Genomic DNA, 14,783 nt, shown 5'->3' on the forward strand with positions numbered 1-14,783 from the left:
GTATAAAGATGTAATCAGTGATAACAGTGAAAGGTGGGGGGAAAGGAATGGTATATAGAATTTTTTGTACATTACTGAAGTTAAGTTGGTAACAACTTACCATAGAATGTTATAAACACAAGCTGTTAAAAATGGTAACAACTAAGAAAATATATTTTTAAAAAAAAACACACACAAACAAAAAGAAAGGAGAAACAAAACACTAAAGCTAGCAGTACTAAAGGACAAAGACAAAGAAGACTTAAAACACACAAAAAACAAATAAAATGGCAGAACTAAGTCACTTCTTATCAGTAATTAGTGAATGTAAATGGATTAAATGCTCCAGTTGAAAGGCAGAGTGGCAGAATGGATTAAAAAACATCATCCAACTATATGCTGTTTACAAGAGACACACCTTAAACCCAAGGACACAAATAGGTTGAAAGTGAAAGTATAGAAAAAAATATTCCATGCAAATAATAACCAAAAGAGAGCTAGGGTGGCAATCTTCATATCAGACAAAGTAGACTTTAAGAAAAAATCTGTTACAAGAGAGAAAGATGGATATTATATAGTGATAAAAGGGTCAATTAATCAAGAAGATTTAACAGTCATAAATACATACGCAGCCAACATCAGGGCATCTAAATATATAAAGCAAACACTGATAGAATTGAAGGGAAAAGTAAATAGCACCTCAATAAGAGTTGGAGACTTCAATATTCCACTCCCAATACTGGACAGAACATCTAGAAAGATGATCAACAAGGAAACAGAGGACCTCAATGACACTATAAACTAGACTAAACAAATATAGAACACTCACCCAAAAACAGCACAATATATATTCTACTCCAGTGTACATGGACCATTCTCTAAGAGATCACATTTTAGGTCACAAAGCAAGTTTTGATAAATTTAAAAAGACTGAAATCATACAAAATATTTTCTCTGACCACAATGGAGTGAAGCTAGAAATCAATTAACAGAAAAAAACCTGGAAAATACACACAACATATGGAAATTAAACAGCACACTGTTAAACTACAATGGGTCAAGGAAGAAATCACAACTTCTTAGAGCCAAATGAAAGTGAAAGCACAACACACCAAACTCATAGGATGCAGCAAAGGCAGTACTCAGAGGGAAACTTACAGCAATAAATGCCTACATGGAACCTGAAAGGGAATTGCTCAGTTAAAAATTTCTAACACATATCCATTTCTCCTTCTTATACATTCAATTAATTGTCTAGTTTTGCACACCATGTCTCTCACATCACACTTCCTATCTCTTATATGGTGATTTTCTAATTTTATCATGTATCTTATTCCACAACCAGATTTTAAGCTTCTTGAAGAATCCCTTATGCATCTTTGTACAACAGTAAGCACAATGTCATTCATTAACATTTTCTAAAAGTGTCTATTATTGCCAGAGAATATATGTTTGCCTTAAAATTTATGTACCTTTTCCAATGGACAGAATCTAATAAACATATCTGTATTGGAAAGGGAGCTCAAAGATGATCTGGGTCAAGGGCTAGAACCTCCAGGCAAGCTTTTAAACCAAAAAAACCAAAGCCACTGCCGTCGAGTTGATTCCGACTCATAGCGACCCTATAGGACAGAGTAGAACTGCCCCATAGAGTTTCCAAAGAGCACCTGGTGGATTTGAACTGCTGACCTTTTGGTTAGCAGCTGTAGCACTTAACCACTATGTCACCAGGGTTTCCAGGCAAGCTTTTCAGAATAACAAATTTACAAATACTTTCAAACAAAAGACAACCACAAATGTAAAAAAAAGTCCTTTTAATTTTCAACCAAAAGAATAAGTTGATATAATAAACAGTTTGTTTACTGGTGTATTCATAATAATGTCTCTCTATATGCCTTAAGCAACATGATTATTTAATGAAAGTTAAGATGGTTGTAATTTGTGTAAAACTTAAAATGAGAGTTAAAATTCTTTAAAATACTTTTATAAAATTATAAAAATTGATAATAATCCTCCAAATTGGAATGTCAGATAACTTAATTTCAACACAGTTTTGAAATTAAAGTACAATTGTTTATACAGCAATTAACAAGGACATGCTTCCAAGTCAGATATTAAACTGCAAACTCAAAAATAAACAGAAGAAATGTAAACAGTTATAAAACATTTATAAATGTTGCTGAGAGCAAGTCTATTCAAAGTATGGTCCGTGAGCTATTTGTGACCAGTCCAAAATGAAAAAAAGCAGCTTGTGCCAGAATGAAAATCAATTATGTGACGAATTACACTGGTTCGGCTGACTTTTTCATCACAAGACTTTCCTGATAAAGGAAGAAATGTGTTGATTTTCATTCTGGCACAAGTGCCTTATCTCTCTACAGACTGGAGAATAGGTACTGCTCACTTCTTTAAAGTGCCACTATAGTTTTACTGTTTAGAGTTAGGTTAACTTTACAGTGGGGAAAAAAAAATTAAAATGACAATTTTAATTGTCATCTATACATCGTCTATTTTTCATTCTATCCAGGGACCCAGTCCTAATCAAACTTTATAAAATTCACATAATTTAACATTAATCTTCAGATGAGTTTAATCATTATTGATATCTGTTCACTTAAGAGGGGGTCTCTAGATACACATTTTTTTTAATCCTGAGAGAAAAAGAATAAAAATTTATTTGTTAAATTATCTTTAAAGATTGGTTGAATGTATTTTCACATTTCAACTTTATGAAAAGGCTTGGTTTGTATAACATTTGTGCAAGCACTAGTTTTTTTTTTTTTTTTTTTACTATAAAACTATAAAATGTTAGGAAAAAAGGTATGGAAATTTGGAAATATAGAATGTGCATTCTATTAACTAAGGGGAAGCATGTAAACTATTTTAAGATTCTTCAGAGAAAAAGAAAGCTGGTATAAAATATGTTTTATAAAATAGCTTATAATTCAAAATTCAAATACTTCCTGATTCTTAGTTTTGGGTATAATACCTCTAGCAATTTAGAAGTATAATATGATCTTTTGGGAAAGTAATTATTTTCTCATTCTCCATTGACTTGCTAAGCTTTACCTGCATTATCTTAATACTGAAGGCAAATAAATGGACAACTGACAATTTAGAAACAACTCATCAGTTCAAAATTAAGTGCCCTAAATTGCTTCTTCAATGGCTAGTTTATTGGACGAAAAAACTGCTTCTTAAAGAATTTAAATGCATATTTACATGTAATAAGAAGAGAGCTCTTTGGCACCTGAGTTGAGCACAATATACTAAAGAATCTCTAAGAGAAAGTTGTCTAAAGACTGTATTTTATCTACACATATATACATGAACCTGTACATATATATACACATATGCACACACAACTTGCTAAAGATGTTAAAGGAATTTGCCATTTAGCCAAATAAATTGACCTGATGATTAATAAAAAGTTTTGTTTTCAATTTAAAGAATTTGAAGTTTTGTCAAAATTTCAAGAAGTTAAAGGTTTTAAAATAATATATGAATCAAAGGGGAACGAATCAAAGGGGAACGCTCAGGTATTTTTTGTCAAAATATAGTTTCTTCTGACATAGTAACATGGTCATGAGGTCACAATTATATGATAATACAAAAGACTATGTGATAGTCACCAAGTAGAAATTCATCAAAGATTCCCCAGGAAGTAAATTTCCCCTCCCATTAATGAACTGAATCATTAGCTAACTGATGAAACGTTCTGCTCTTTTGCACTGGTCCCAGTAAAAGACCATCCTTATAGGCTACTCTGCAGATGGCCTTATGCTAATCCTCATCACTCACTAGGAATTTTGCATAAGCACTCTAGAACAGCTTGATGTCATCATGTTTTATGATCACATCAACCTTGTGACTGCTGACTCTAGCACTGTGTTAATAGCCCTACTGGTGCTGTGATATTTTTATGGACACTTTTAGAACTCTGAATGACTGGTTTATATTCTAAAACTTAGAAGACATCAAAAATTCTGTAAGCTGCATACGTCTGTCAACATGTTCTTTTAATGTTAATATCAATTATTGATAATAGTGATAATAATTAATTTTCATATTCAATTAATATGCTTGGCTGACTAAAATAGAGCACATTCAATTTTACCTAAGTATCTTCTCTTCTCCAGAAAGAAACCATGGAAGACAGAAAACCTTTACACTTACATACTGTCTATTCTCTATCTTCCAGAACTTATTAAACCTGAAGTATGCTGAAAGCAGGCAAAAGACATTTGGGTTAAAAAATGAAAACATGCTACCCTTTTCTGTACTCTAACGTGGTCAGGTTTCTAACACCTTCTTTGCTCTGGTCACAGGGTCTCTCTCACATAGCAGACTGTATATAATGGAAATCTTACGCAGTTTCAAAATACTTGAGATTAAAAAACATTTTCAATTCTAAAATGTCTCTTCAGCATCTAGAATACAATATATACTCTGACTTAAACTTGACACTGTTTGCTTAAACAAATTCTGTCAATAGAGGCATGGTATAGGACTCAGCTTAGGCAAAAAAAAAAAAAAAAAGTATTAAAATGTCTTCATTTTGTTCAGTTTACATTCACCATAATATAACCCAAACCATTTTTTGTTCTGATATGTAAAACACTTTGATAAACTGATTTGAACTTGAATTCTATCATTAACATGTAAACTCACATATACAATTTTATTTTTTGTCATATATTTAAATATTTTCCTCTCTGCAGAGTTGATATTTCAGGATAGGAAATAAAATTATGCTTGAAACTAATAATTCAGCATAAATGCACTTACCTAAATTCTTCTATGCAATAATGCATTTACAATATAAACATGCCATATATGAAACTACAAACCATAACCACACACTGGAGTGGATTTAAAATTCCAAATTCAGTCTCAATGAGTCAAAGGGAAAAGTGCTAACAGAGCAAATCTGAAACAAGTTCCTGGGGACAGGGCAATGAGTCATCAAATCGAAATCTTTTGGAAACCGTGCTGCTATCCTCTGGAATATTCTCTTTGTCTTCTCGATCACTACAGGTTCCATTACAAGAGGGTTTAGAAGTCTTGTCTTCAGAGGACTTTATTGTATGATCCTGAATTTGAGAGGAACTAGAAGTTTCTTCAGGGTGAAACAAGTTTCCAAAGTCCCACTGTTGTAGCCAAGAATGAGAAAGGCAGCTTTCTGCTGTTGGTCTTTTCCTTTGGAGGGGGTGGGGGGAGAAGAAACACCAGGAGAAAACTGAAAACTAAAAATCAATTTGAAAATGTCTGCAGATTGACAGAACATGTATATTTTTTATTTATTATGAAAAATAGCATGTTTATTGTATAAAATCCAAACAGAAGGGAATAATAATAACCGCTAACATTATTAAATGTTTAGTTATGTACTCTATGTTCTATATGTACTATATGTTCTATATGCCATACATATATTATCCAATAATCACAAGAAACTTAGGTATTATTATTCTCCCCACTTTACAGATAAGGGAAGTAAGATACCAAGAGGCTGGGATTTTGCCCAAGATCTCATAATTTATAAATGGTACAGTTGAGTAAAACCTTGACTCCAGAGTCTGTGCTCTTAACCATTATACCATGTTATTGCCCATGAAGGTAAAAGGTAAAATTATTTTCCCCATTCTCTCATTCCCCAGTCTCACTTCCAGAAATTTTCTCTACATACATGTGTATGCACACATACACATTCACAAGAGTTCATACACCTCATATATTTCCTGAAAATTGCTTTCTTCACCCACTCCACAACATAGCTCAAACATCTTTCCAAGTCAGTACAGAAAGAATTAACATATTCATTGACAGCTGTATTAGTACTCTTCCATGTGGATATACCGTAATTTATTTAACCAACCTCGATGCTTCCAGCATTTTGGTATTATAAATAATACTGCAATGAACACTGAGAAAATGGTTTTTGGGGTTGTTGTTGTTCGTTGCCGTTGAATTTATTCCAACTCACATCAACCCCATGCATGCAGAATAGAACTGCTCCAGAAGGTTTTCAAGACTGTGACCTTTCGGAAGCAGATGGCCAGGCCTGTCTTCCAAGGTGCCTCCGGGTGGGTTCAAACTGCCACCCTTTTGGCTAGTAGTCAAGCGCTTAACTGTTTGTGCCAATCAGGGATTCCTTCATGAAAGTAATACGGTTATATTATACAATATTCCAAAAGAGAAGAAAAACCCACCTATATTCCTAATTCCAACCTTAATACAACCACCATTACCAAATGAGTATATATTCCTTTAGTCTTTCATTTTTTATGTTCAGTTTTTTCTGATTATAAAAAATATTAATGCACTCATTACAGAAATTTTAGAATCTAGGTAAAAAATATTTAAGAAAATGAAAATTGCTTACACCCAGAAACAACTACAGTATTACTACTATTTCTACTAAATAACTATTCATGTCTAAAATATAGCCAGCAAGATTTTGATTGGACTTCCGCTAAACCAATAAAATTAATAAACCTTGAGTTTTTTTTCTTTTCCAAAAGATAGGAAACTGAGTCGTAGGAAGATTAAGTCGTAGGTCTTCAGAGACAGAAGACCTTGACAACAAAAACCAGGATCTCAGCCCAAGGCACTGTATTACAACTTCCACTTTATATGCAGTCAGGCCATATTAAATAGGGCTGATCCTAGGTAAGGAAAAGGTAGGCTGGCTTTTTCTGTTCTTGCCTTGAAGTTGCCAGTGAGTGAGATAAGAGTCCTAAGCCATGGCTTCAAGTCCCTTCTTTAGTACGTTGTCAAAGGGCATCTGATCCTTAAAGATATGATAATCGGTAATTTATGGGCTGAATCCACCAGCTGCTCCTTGGAATCCCTATAGTGTAGTTCTACTCTGTCCTATAGGGTCACTATGAGTCGTAAGCAACTCGACGGCAACAGGTTTGGTTTTTTTGTTTTATAACATAACTATAGCGTCACTATGAGTCAGAATCTACTCAACGGCAACAGGTTTAATTTTTTTTGGTTTATTACATAACTATAGTTATTTAACTACTATCATACACAATAAAGTATTATCATAACCAGTCATGTGTATAATAAACCTTTTACTTCTAATTATTTTAGGGAATTTCAGGGATTAGTGGCAGAGAGAACCCAAATTTTCTCTTTACTCCACTATTTCCTGTTATATATTTTGTGTTTGCAGTTACATATTTACTATTTAATGATCTTTCAAACCATTTCTCTCCCATTTTACCTGAAACCTTAAAGCATACTTCTAATAATTTTATATTATTTCAGAATTTATCTTTCTTAATAGACTTATTTATTTTATAATAGTATTTAAATAAATTAATATTGTTACTTACTCCGGATTTTTTACTAAAAGGCTCTGGATAAAGTCTGTGGCCAGTTGTGAAACTGATGAAAAAGTTTCTTCTGAATAATCTACATTAACTTGAGAAATATTGAGGTATGTTTCTTGATTATCTTCTCCCACAAATGGGGATGTATGAGTTAACAACATATATGCTATAATACCAATATTCCTGAAAAACAATTGAGAAGAAGGGAGTTAAAAATTGTGTTACTCTTAAAAGACTTATACAAAGTTTAACCAATACTCTACATATTCCTGTCCTCAAGACTTGTACAATTAAATTACAGATGTAAATTTCTGTTAAAAGTTCCCATATTATTTAAAACTAAAATAACTGTGTGGCCTCAAAGTTTGCCTCACAGAAAGAGAATACAACCAGGGGAATGCCATGTGTGTTATACAATTATATAAAAAACATAATGTATTAAATCTATGTCATTATATCTACAAGTTGCCCTTCACACTGACACCAGCTGCCAAGACGAAAAGTCGCTCAAGGAGCAGCATTTCCCAAACAATGCCTAAGGGCACAGTAATGATCTGCAAAATGTAATAGGTCTTATGGGCAAATAAACCAAAATCAAACCTGTTGCCGTAGAGGTCATTCTGACTCATAGGGACCCTAGGGTCTGCAAATTAGATAAAGCACAAAGTTGGGCAGGTAGAATTTCACTGCAAAACTTATCAGAACCTTAAATATGTTCATGACAAGTCTGGTGCTAAGGGACCAGAAAAAGACAATACAGTACATGTCTCACCCATTTATTTAATCACAGGGCCCTTTTTCCATGGCAAACCCATTAACGTTTTTAAGGAACACAGGGAATAAGTCAAACTCTTCCACTTGGCCTGTGGGTCAGTCCCCCAATCTGGTCGCAACTAAACTTTCAGTATCAATTCTGCTTCTATTCTCTATCATATACTCTATGTGCTAGCCACAAAAACTCACAATTCCCTAGAGAGGTACTCTCATAAAACTAAACTTTTGTGTTGGTCTGACTTCATTTTTCTGTTTAGCAAATATCTTTCTAGTTCTTCTTGACTTAAATCAGATGTCTCCCATCTGATGACACCTAACAATGACTTCTTGACTGCGGCTTCCTCCATACTTATTAAGCATTTTACTTTTATCAGAGGGTCACTGTGAGTCAGTATCAACAAAACAGCACCTAACAACAACAACAACAAGAGAACATCTAGCTCTGTATGACGACTATTTTGTTCTTTTACTAGACTGAGTCTTCCTTGAGGAAAAGGATTTTTCTATTTATTGCTGAACCTTTAGCTCAGAGCCAGGGTGTTACTTAAAAAGAATAGGTAAATGTTTTCCTGTGGCATAATAACGATACTTGAGTATAATCTTTTAAAGAAGGCTTTATTATTTACATTTGGAATCAAAGAACCTCAGAGTATACATCAAACCAGTTGCCATCAAGATGATTCCAATTCACAGTGACTCCATGTGTGTCAGAGTACAACCGTGCTCCGTAGGGCTTTTATGACTCATTTTTCAAAAGTAGATAGCCAAGCTTTTCTTCCAAAGTACCACTGGGACTTCAACCAAGCACACTGCACCACCCAAGGACTCCAGAATATACATTGCCCAACTTTTAATAAAGGCGTTTAGGTAACTAACAAAATCTTACCACATATCCGTTGCTGTGGTAATGGGATCATAGTTCAGGATTTCTGGAGCTGAAAGAAAAAATAAAACACAAATTCAATACTGACAAATTTAAAAACATGAAAACTATATTAAATTAGAATTGGATTCAATTTTGGAAAACCCAGTGGTATAAGATGAGTAGAAATTCAGCACAGTATTAATTTTCCTGTGATTGAACATTTAAACATAAGTAATATTAAGCAAATTATATGACTGGATGGTTTAAAAAGCATCCATAATATTCTTGGAGTAACAGGTATATATGTAGTTAAAAAAAAAAAAGCAAACTCATTATGGAGAAGCAAAATATTAGAAGCTAGAATATTTTAAAAAGTTTATTACCTTTTACTAATTAGTCTGCATTATTTTATTAGACTGATTTAAGTTTTTGGTTTTTTTTTTCAGTGTAAGTAGGATCACATGCACTTACAATGACATTATGAGCAAATTATACTTCTTGGAAATGCTTTAGACTTTCAAGCAAATTAAATATCCCTCTTAAACTATCAAAAACCCAATTTCCAAAGGAATTAATTCCCTGTGTCTCTTCATCTGCCAGGAATAAGAAGTGCAAAATAAATTCTCTATATTCTCTAAACATTATCATACATTTAAAATTAGTAAAGTCTGAACTAGGATTTATGATTGAATAATAACTTTCTTATTTCACAATATGATTTCATAATTTGTCCAAAGATAAACTGTTTTCTAAAGCCTAACATTTTTATTAATAAAGCCTTTGAGTCATATCATATATTGTCAGCCACCTATAATCTTCCACATATTTTTCTGAGCTGTATTATGTATAATTATAATAATTTATTCTAGGACATGACAGCCCCTATTAGCATTCAAAAGTTAGCAATTTTCTTTGTTTTTCATTTTTGGGAAAGTCAACTGCCTAGCTGAGTGGCATCTGTTCTATTTAGCTGTATCTTTTCAGTGCCTGCATAGGCTTATCAACCTGAGCAACAACCAAAAAGGTACAAAGATTATTAATATTAATTAAAAGACTTTAAATTTGTATGCTGCTTCATACAACTCAAAGATCTTTCATATACCTAGTCGCAGTTGATTAATTTAGTATAATATTTCTAAATCACATAATCATAGCTCTTTCTGGCACCCTTCTTCAAAACTATCCTTTCATAACTTTAAACAAATCCTCACACTGTAAAGCAGCAGCTGCAAACAGCAAGGAGTACTTCTAATGACTCCTGCCAAGCAGAAAATCTTTGTATTATAAACAGCTTTGGATCTGGGGCCAGAACAGAAGTAGAAGTGGGGTCTATCCAACAGCCAGGTTTCAAGGGCAATAATGGGTCACTGGATTTTCTCAGTTTGTGTACATTTTTTTTTCCATTTTTCTTTTTTTCTAACTTCCTATCTCCTTTTACCCATTTCTTTTTCTTTATGTATAAAGGCTTTGAGCACAAAAATCAAACTTTTGCACTTATATATTCAATGTCTTGTGAACTGTTTTAAAGTCTAAATAACCCTACACTCACCATAGTCTATTTAAAGGTGTCAAAACCAACTTTCAATGCATTTAAATATTTGAACCAAATGTATCCTGGAATTACATGCTCTAAAATATTGTTTTATAAAGGTATTATTTACTTAATAAATTTCAAAAATGGGGTAAAAAGTAAAAGGAAATTCTTACCTAAGTATTCTGGAGTTCCCATGATTTCCCGAAGTTCACATGCATTCCCTATTTTTCGAGACATTCCAAAATCTACAATTTTTATGTCTCCAAGAGGATATATACTGCTCAACAATATATTTTGTGGCTAAACAAAGCATAACAAAAAATGATAAGTAATATACAATAAAATAATACTAGTCTGAGATCAGTGATAAATGGAATTTATTGTTTACCTATTATATATTGCATTGAGTCACTTATCAAATATTTACTGAACTACTATTTAGGAAGAAGTACACATCCAATAGGAGCCCTCATGCCACAGTGGTTAAGAGCCTGGCTGCAAACCAAAAGGTCAGCAGTTCAAATCCACCAGTCACTCCCTGGAAACCCTATGGAGCAGTTCTACTCTGTCCTATAGGGTTACTATGAGTCGGAATCAACTCGATGGCAACAGGTTTGGGTTTTTTTGTTTTTTATGTATCCAATGATAAATAAGGCTAAATATACACTTAAAGAGATCTTTAGTTCAGAAGAAAAAGTCACTTAGTGAGATAGACAGACAGATAGATAGGTAAGTAGATAATACTCAGTAATAAAAAAAAGACTACTGAATTCTGCCCATAAGAAGGTCCAAGGTTTTTCGGTAGAGATGATGCTTAAGCCGAGTCTTAAAATGATAAGAAGGAGTATGCCAGTTAGAAAGGTGCTCTGGGGAATAGCACGAAAGAAGGCATGAAGGAATGAAAATGCATACATTTCCAGAAACAGAAAATAGTTCAGTACAGTGTGATGGTTCTGGATGAGTTGGGTCTGATTGTTCCTTAGGTTTCTCACTTAGACAACAAGGTGCACGGTAGGTTTCGTCCACTGCCTTCTAGATCATGGACTCTGCTTTAGTATTGCATACCTAAGGTCTATTACAAAACTCCCTGCTGCTGTCATACCCCATACACCAGCTGAGGTGCTGCTCCTAAAGTCTGTAAGAAGAATCATTAACAGTCTCTTAACTTTGAGAAAAGCCCACGCTCATTTACTGTCAAATCACAGAGACCATTATAGGAGAATAACCAAAAAACCAAACCCATTGCCGTCGGGTTGATACTGACTCTTAGTGACCCTACAGGACAGAGTAGAACTGCCCCATAGAGTTTCCAAGGAGTGCCTGGTGGATTCAAACTGCCAACATTTTGGTTAGCAGTCATAGCACTTAACCACTACGCCACTAAGGTTTCCTATGGTATATAAAGCCAGGTTTATATGCCACTCCTGATTTCAAGTGCTGTGTGATGCTATGTAATCTACTTGGTTTGTCTTTAGCATGAAAAAGACCCAATAAGAAGCAGGTGAGGGCATGATTATCCTGATATTTACCACATTGTTTCTCTTCCAATACCTTATCAGTCAGAGAAATGGCAGTCATGCTAGATGGTAAATACCCCTCCTTCCCATTTACTGTTAGCCCAACACAGAAGAAGTTTTTTTTGTTTTTTTTCTTTTAAAAAAGGTGGAAGAAAAAGAGGGAAAGATGGTAAGTTCAATTTGAGACATAAATTTTATAGTTTCTACAGGAAATCTGTGGGAGACAGATGTGGCAGTCTGCTTCTGCAAAGATTTACAGCTTTGGAGACCCTATGGAGCAGTTCTACTTGTCCTATAGGGTTGCTATGAGTTGGAATAGACTCAACGGCAGTGGGTTTTGTTTTGTTCTGTTTTGTTTTACAAGGCATCTAAATGATATCTAATCTGAAGTTGGAAAAAAGGATCTGGAATTCAGAAGAGAGACCTAGGATATAGGTAGAGATTTGGAAGTCATTATTACGAAAATAGCAGTGGAAGCCATAGGATCATGCAGGGAGACTGTATAAGAAGAGAAGGGTCCAATATCCAAAGAAATAAAAGACAATTAGATTGATCCGTATTTTAAGGTCCTTGTGTGGCTGTGGAGGAAAAGTAAGGAGAAAGGGTAATAACATGAGAGGCTTTAGTGTTAGTTTAGGGGCCTAAATGGTCTGGGGAAAAAAGGAAGAGCCAAAAGACTAAAAGCCTCAAGAGAAGGTGAATGAGTATAATGACAGCAAAGGAATGAGGACTAGTAGGAGGTTATCTTCAAAGATGGAGATCAGAATTGAGTATTTCAGAGGTAGACAGTTTTCTAAGATAAGAAGGTACAGGATGTGGCTGTAAGAAAGGGATAAAGTGGAATGACTGTATTATTAGAACATATAGAAATAAAGATTTTAAGAGCCCAGTGATTAAACTGAACTGCTTATACATGCAGTTGTCTCTCTGCCAATACAAAACTAAGGCCATGTAGCTCATAGGTAAGCAAAGAGCACACCCAATGCAGTCTAGGCGACCATGATCAGACTGTTGTTTCCTATCAATACCAGCTTGCAACTGTGCATACCAAGAACAAAGGAGAAACACAGAGGTCACGTTACTTAAACTCACATGTTACATTACCTTTAAATCAAGGTGTACAATGTTATTCTGATGTAGATAATAAACTCCTTCAAGTATTTGCTTAATGAGTTTGATAACATCATTTTCAGAAACCATTTCAGCTAGCTCAGGTAAACACAGATTGAAAATTTCGCCACCTGCAGCACTGAAACAAAATTTAAATAATAGACACTTGAAAAATCATTAACGTAGAAATGACAACTCTTAAATACCGTATATCTGTTAAGTAAAAGACATGCAGCCATTCAAACTTTAGTCACTACATATACTTAAGGACTAGGGGGTGAGGGAAAGAGGAAGGATCTTTAAGGAGGCAAATAAATGACAAAAATATTTTAAATTCTGGGTACTAATAACTGAATAATTAATAAATAAAATTGAATAGCTTTATAATTCAATAATATTTTATAATCTACTGTAACACTGCATTAAAAATAATACAATAATTAACACTGAGCTCAGCTCTGATCTGCCTTCATATATATATGTATATATACACATACACACATGTATATATACATATATGTGTTTTTATATGAATATCATCTACTTTGATCCTCATGACAACCATGTGAGGTAGGCAGTTATCATTCCCATTTTTACAGATAAGCAATACAAGTACAAAGATGCTAAGCAACTTGCACAAGGTCACACAATAAACAGGACACGGTGAGGGAGTGGTGATGTCAGAATGTGAATCTGCATAATGAGAGTCTGCATCCTTGACCCGATATATTGTATCGCAGCTTCACACAGAATAGGTCAGAACCTAACTTTTTTTTTTTTTTTTAAATAATTAAAAACCTGAAGAATGTTGATAAAGACAAAGTAAAAAATCCCTAGGTTTGGAAACAAATGATCTGAATTTAAATCCTAACTCTGCTATTTATCAGCAATATAATTTAGGGTTAGTCACTTAAGTTGATTTTCCCCCTCTATAAAAATGGAGCTATCACTGAACTTTTTTTTTTTTTTTGAGGGCTAAATCTAAATAAATAAGATAAAATGTGTTAGTAATCATAAGATGAAAAAAAATCTAAATGGTTATCAAATTAATACAGTATGTTTGGAAATGTCTCAAGTAAAACAAAGTCTTTGTGATAAAATAAAAACTCACTCGCTCTAGAAAACACCGTTCCTTTTATTTACTTGGTTCACTACTGTACCCTCGGCCCTAAGAACAATGTTCTGGCATGTAGTAGGTGTTCAGTAACTGTTTGCTGAATAAATGAATGATGGATTATACATACGGTCATTCATCAGAGTGGCTGAAACTGAGATTCAGAAGTTTTGGTGGCTGCATGTCATATTTTAAGAGCCATGAAAAGAAAGCAATAATCAATGGTGGTCTCAAATTTGTGTCCCAAATTCAAAGTCACAAGGGCTGACACTTCATAGTGCAGATGCAACTTGTAATCTAGCCATCTGACAGTATGCCAGTTAGAGGCCACAGGGATTTGCTGCTTTACACTTTGGCTTATGACTTTCCAGAGAAAACTCTGTGGGAAAGCTGGTAAAGGATAAGGTGAAAGCTCTGATCACATAGATTTCACTTCCACCCTCCTACCCATTCTCAACAACCTGGAAATTCATAATAAATTAACGTCAGTATCTGTCTTGCAGTCCTATGGTAAAGACAACTGATCTGAGTATGAAAAATTTAG

The 14,783-nt window shown here is 34.0% G+C and overlaps 1 protein-coding gene across 2 annotated transcripts in view; it reads right to left on the reverse strand.

Annotated features, from left to right (window-relative positions):
- Positions 1-4,585: 4,585 nt before the first annotated feature.
- The window catches only part of STK17B (serine/threonine kinase 17b), a 37,742-nt gene continuing 27,544 nt past the window's right edge, over positions 4,586-14,783 (reverse strand). Inside the window, exons 4-8 of one of the 2 annotated variants that reach the window (XM_004378177.2) lie at positions 13,120-13,264; positions 10,672-10,798; positions 8,986-9,034; positions 7,329-7,508; positions 4,586-5,178 (exon numbers count right to left, since the gene is read on the reverse strand). In XM_004378177.2, the coding sequence (XP_004378234.1) occupies positions 4,896-5,178; positions 7,329-7,508; positions 8,986-9,034; positions 10,672-10,798; positions 13,120-13,264 (784 nt within the window). In that variant the 3' untranslated portion in view covers positions 4,586-4,895. The remainder of the gene's footprint in view (positions 5,179-7,328; positions 7,509-8,985; positions 9,035-10,671; positions 10,799-13,119; positions 13,265-14,783) is intronic. The other variant, XM_023732922.1, reaches the window with a different exon arrangement.

The sequence above is a fragment of the Trichechus manatus genome, unplaced genomic scaffold (assembly GCF_000243295.1).
Source record: "Trichechus manatus latirostris isolate Lorelei unplaced genomic scaffold, TriManLat1.0 scaffold00056, whole genome shotgun sequence".
Classification (NCBI taxonomy): Eukaryota; Metazoa; Chordata; class Mammalia; order Sirenia; family Trichechidae; genus Trichechus; species Trichechus manatus.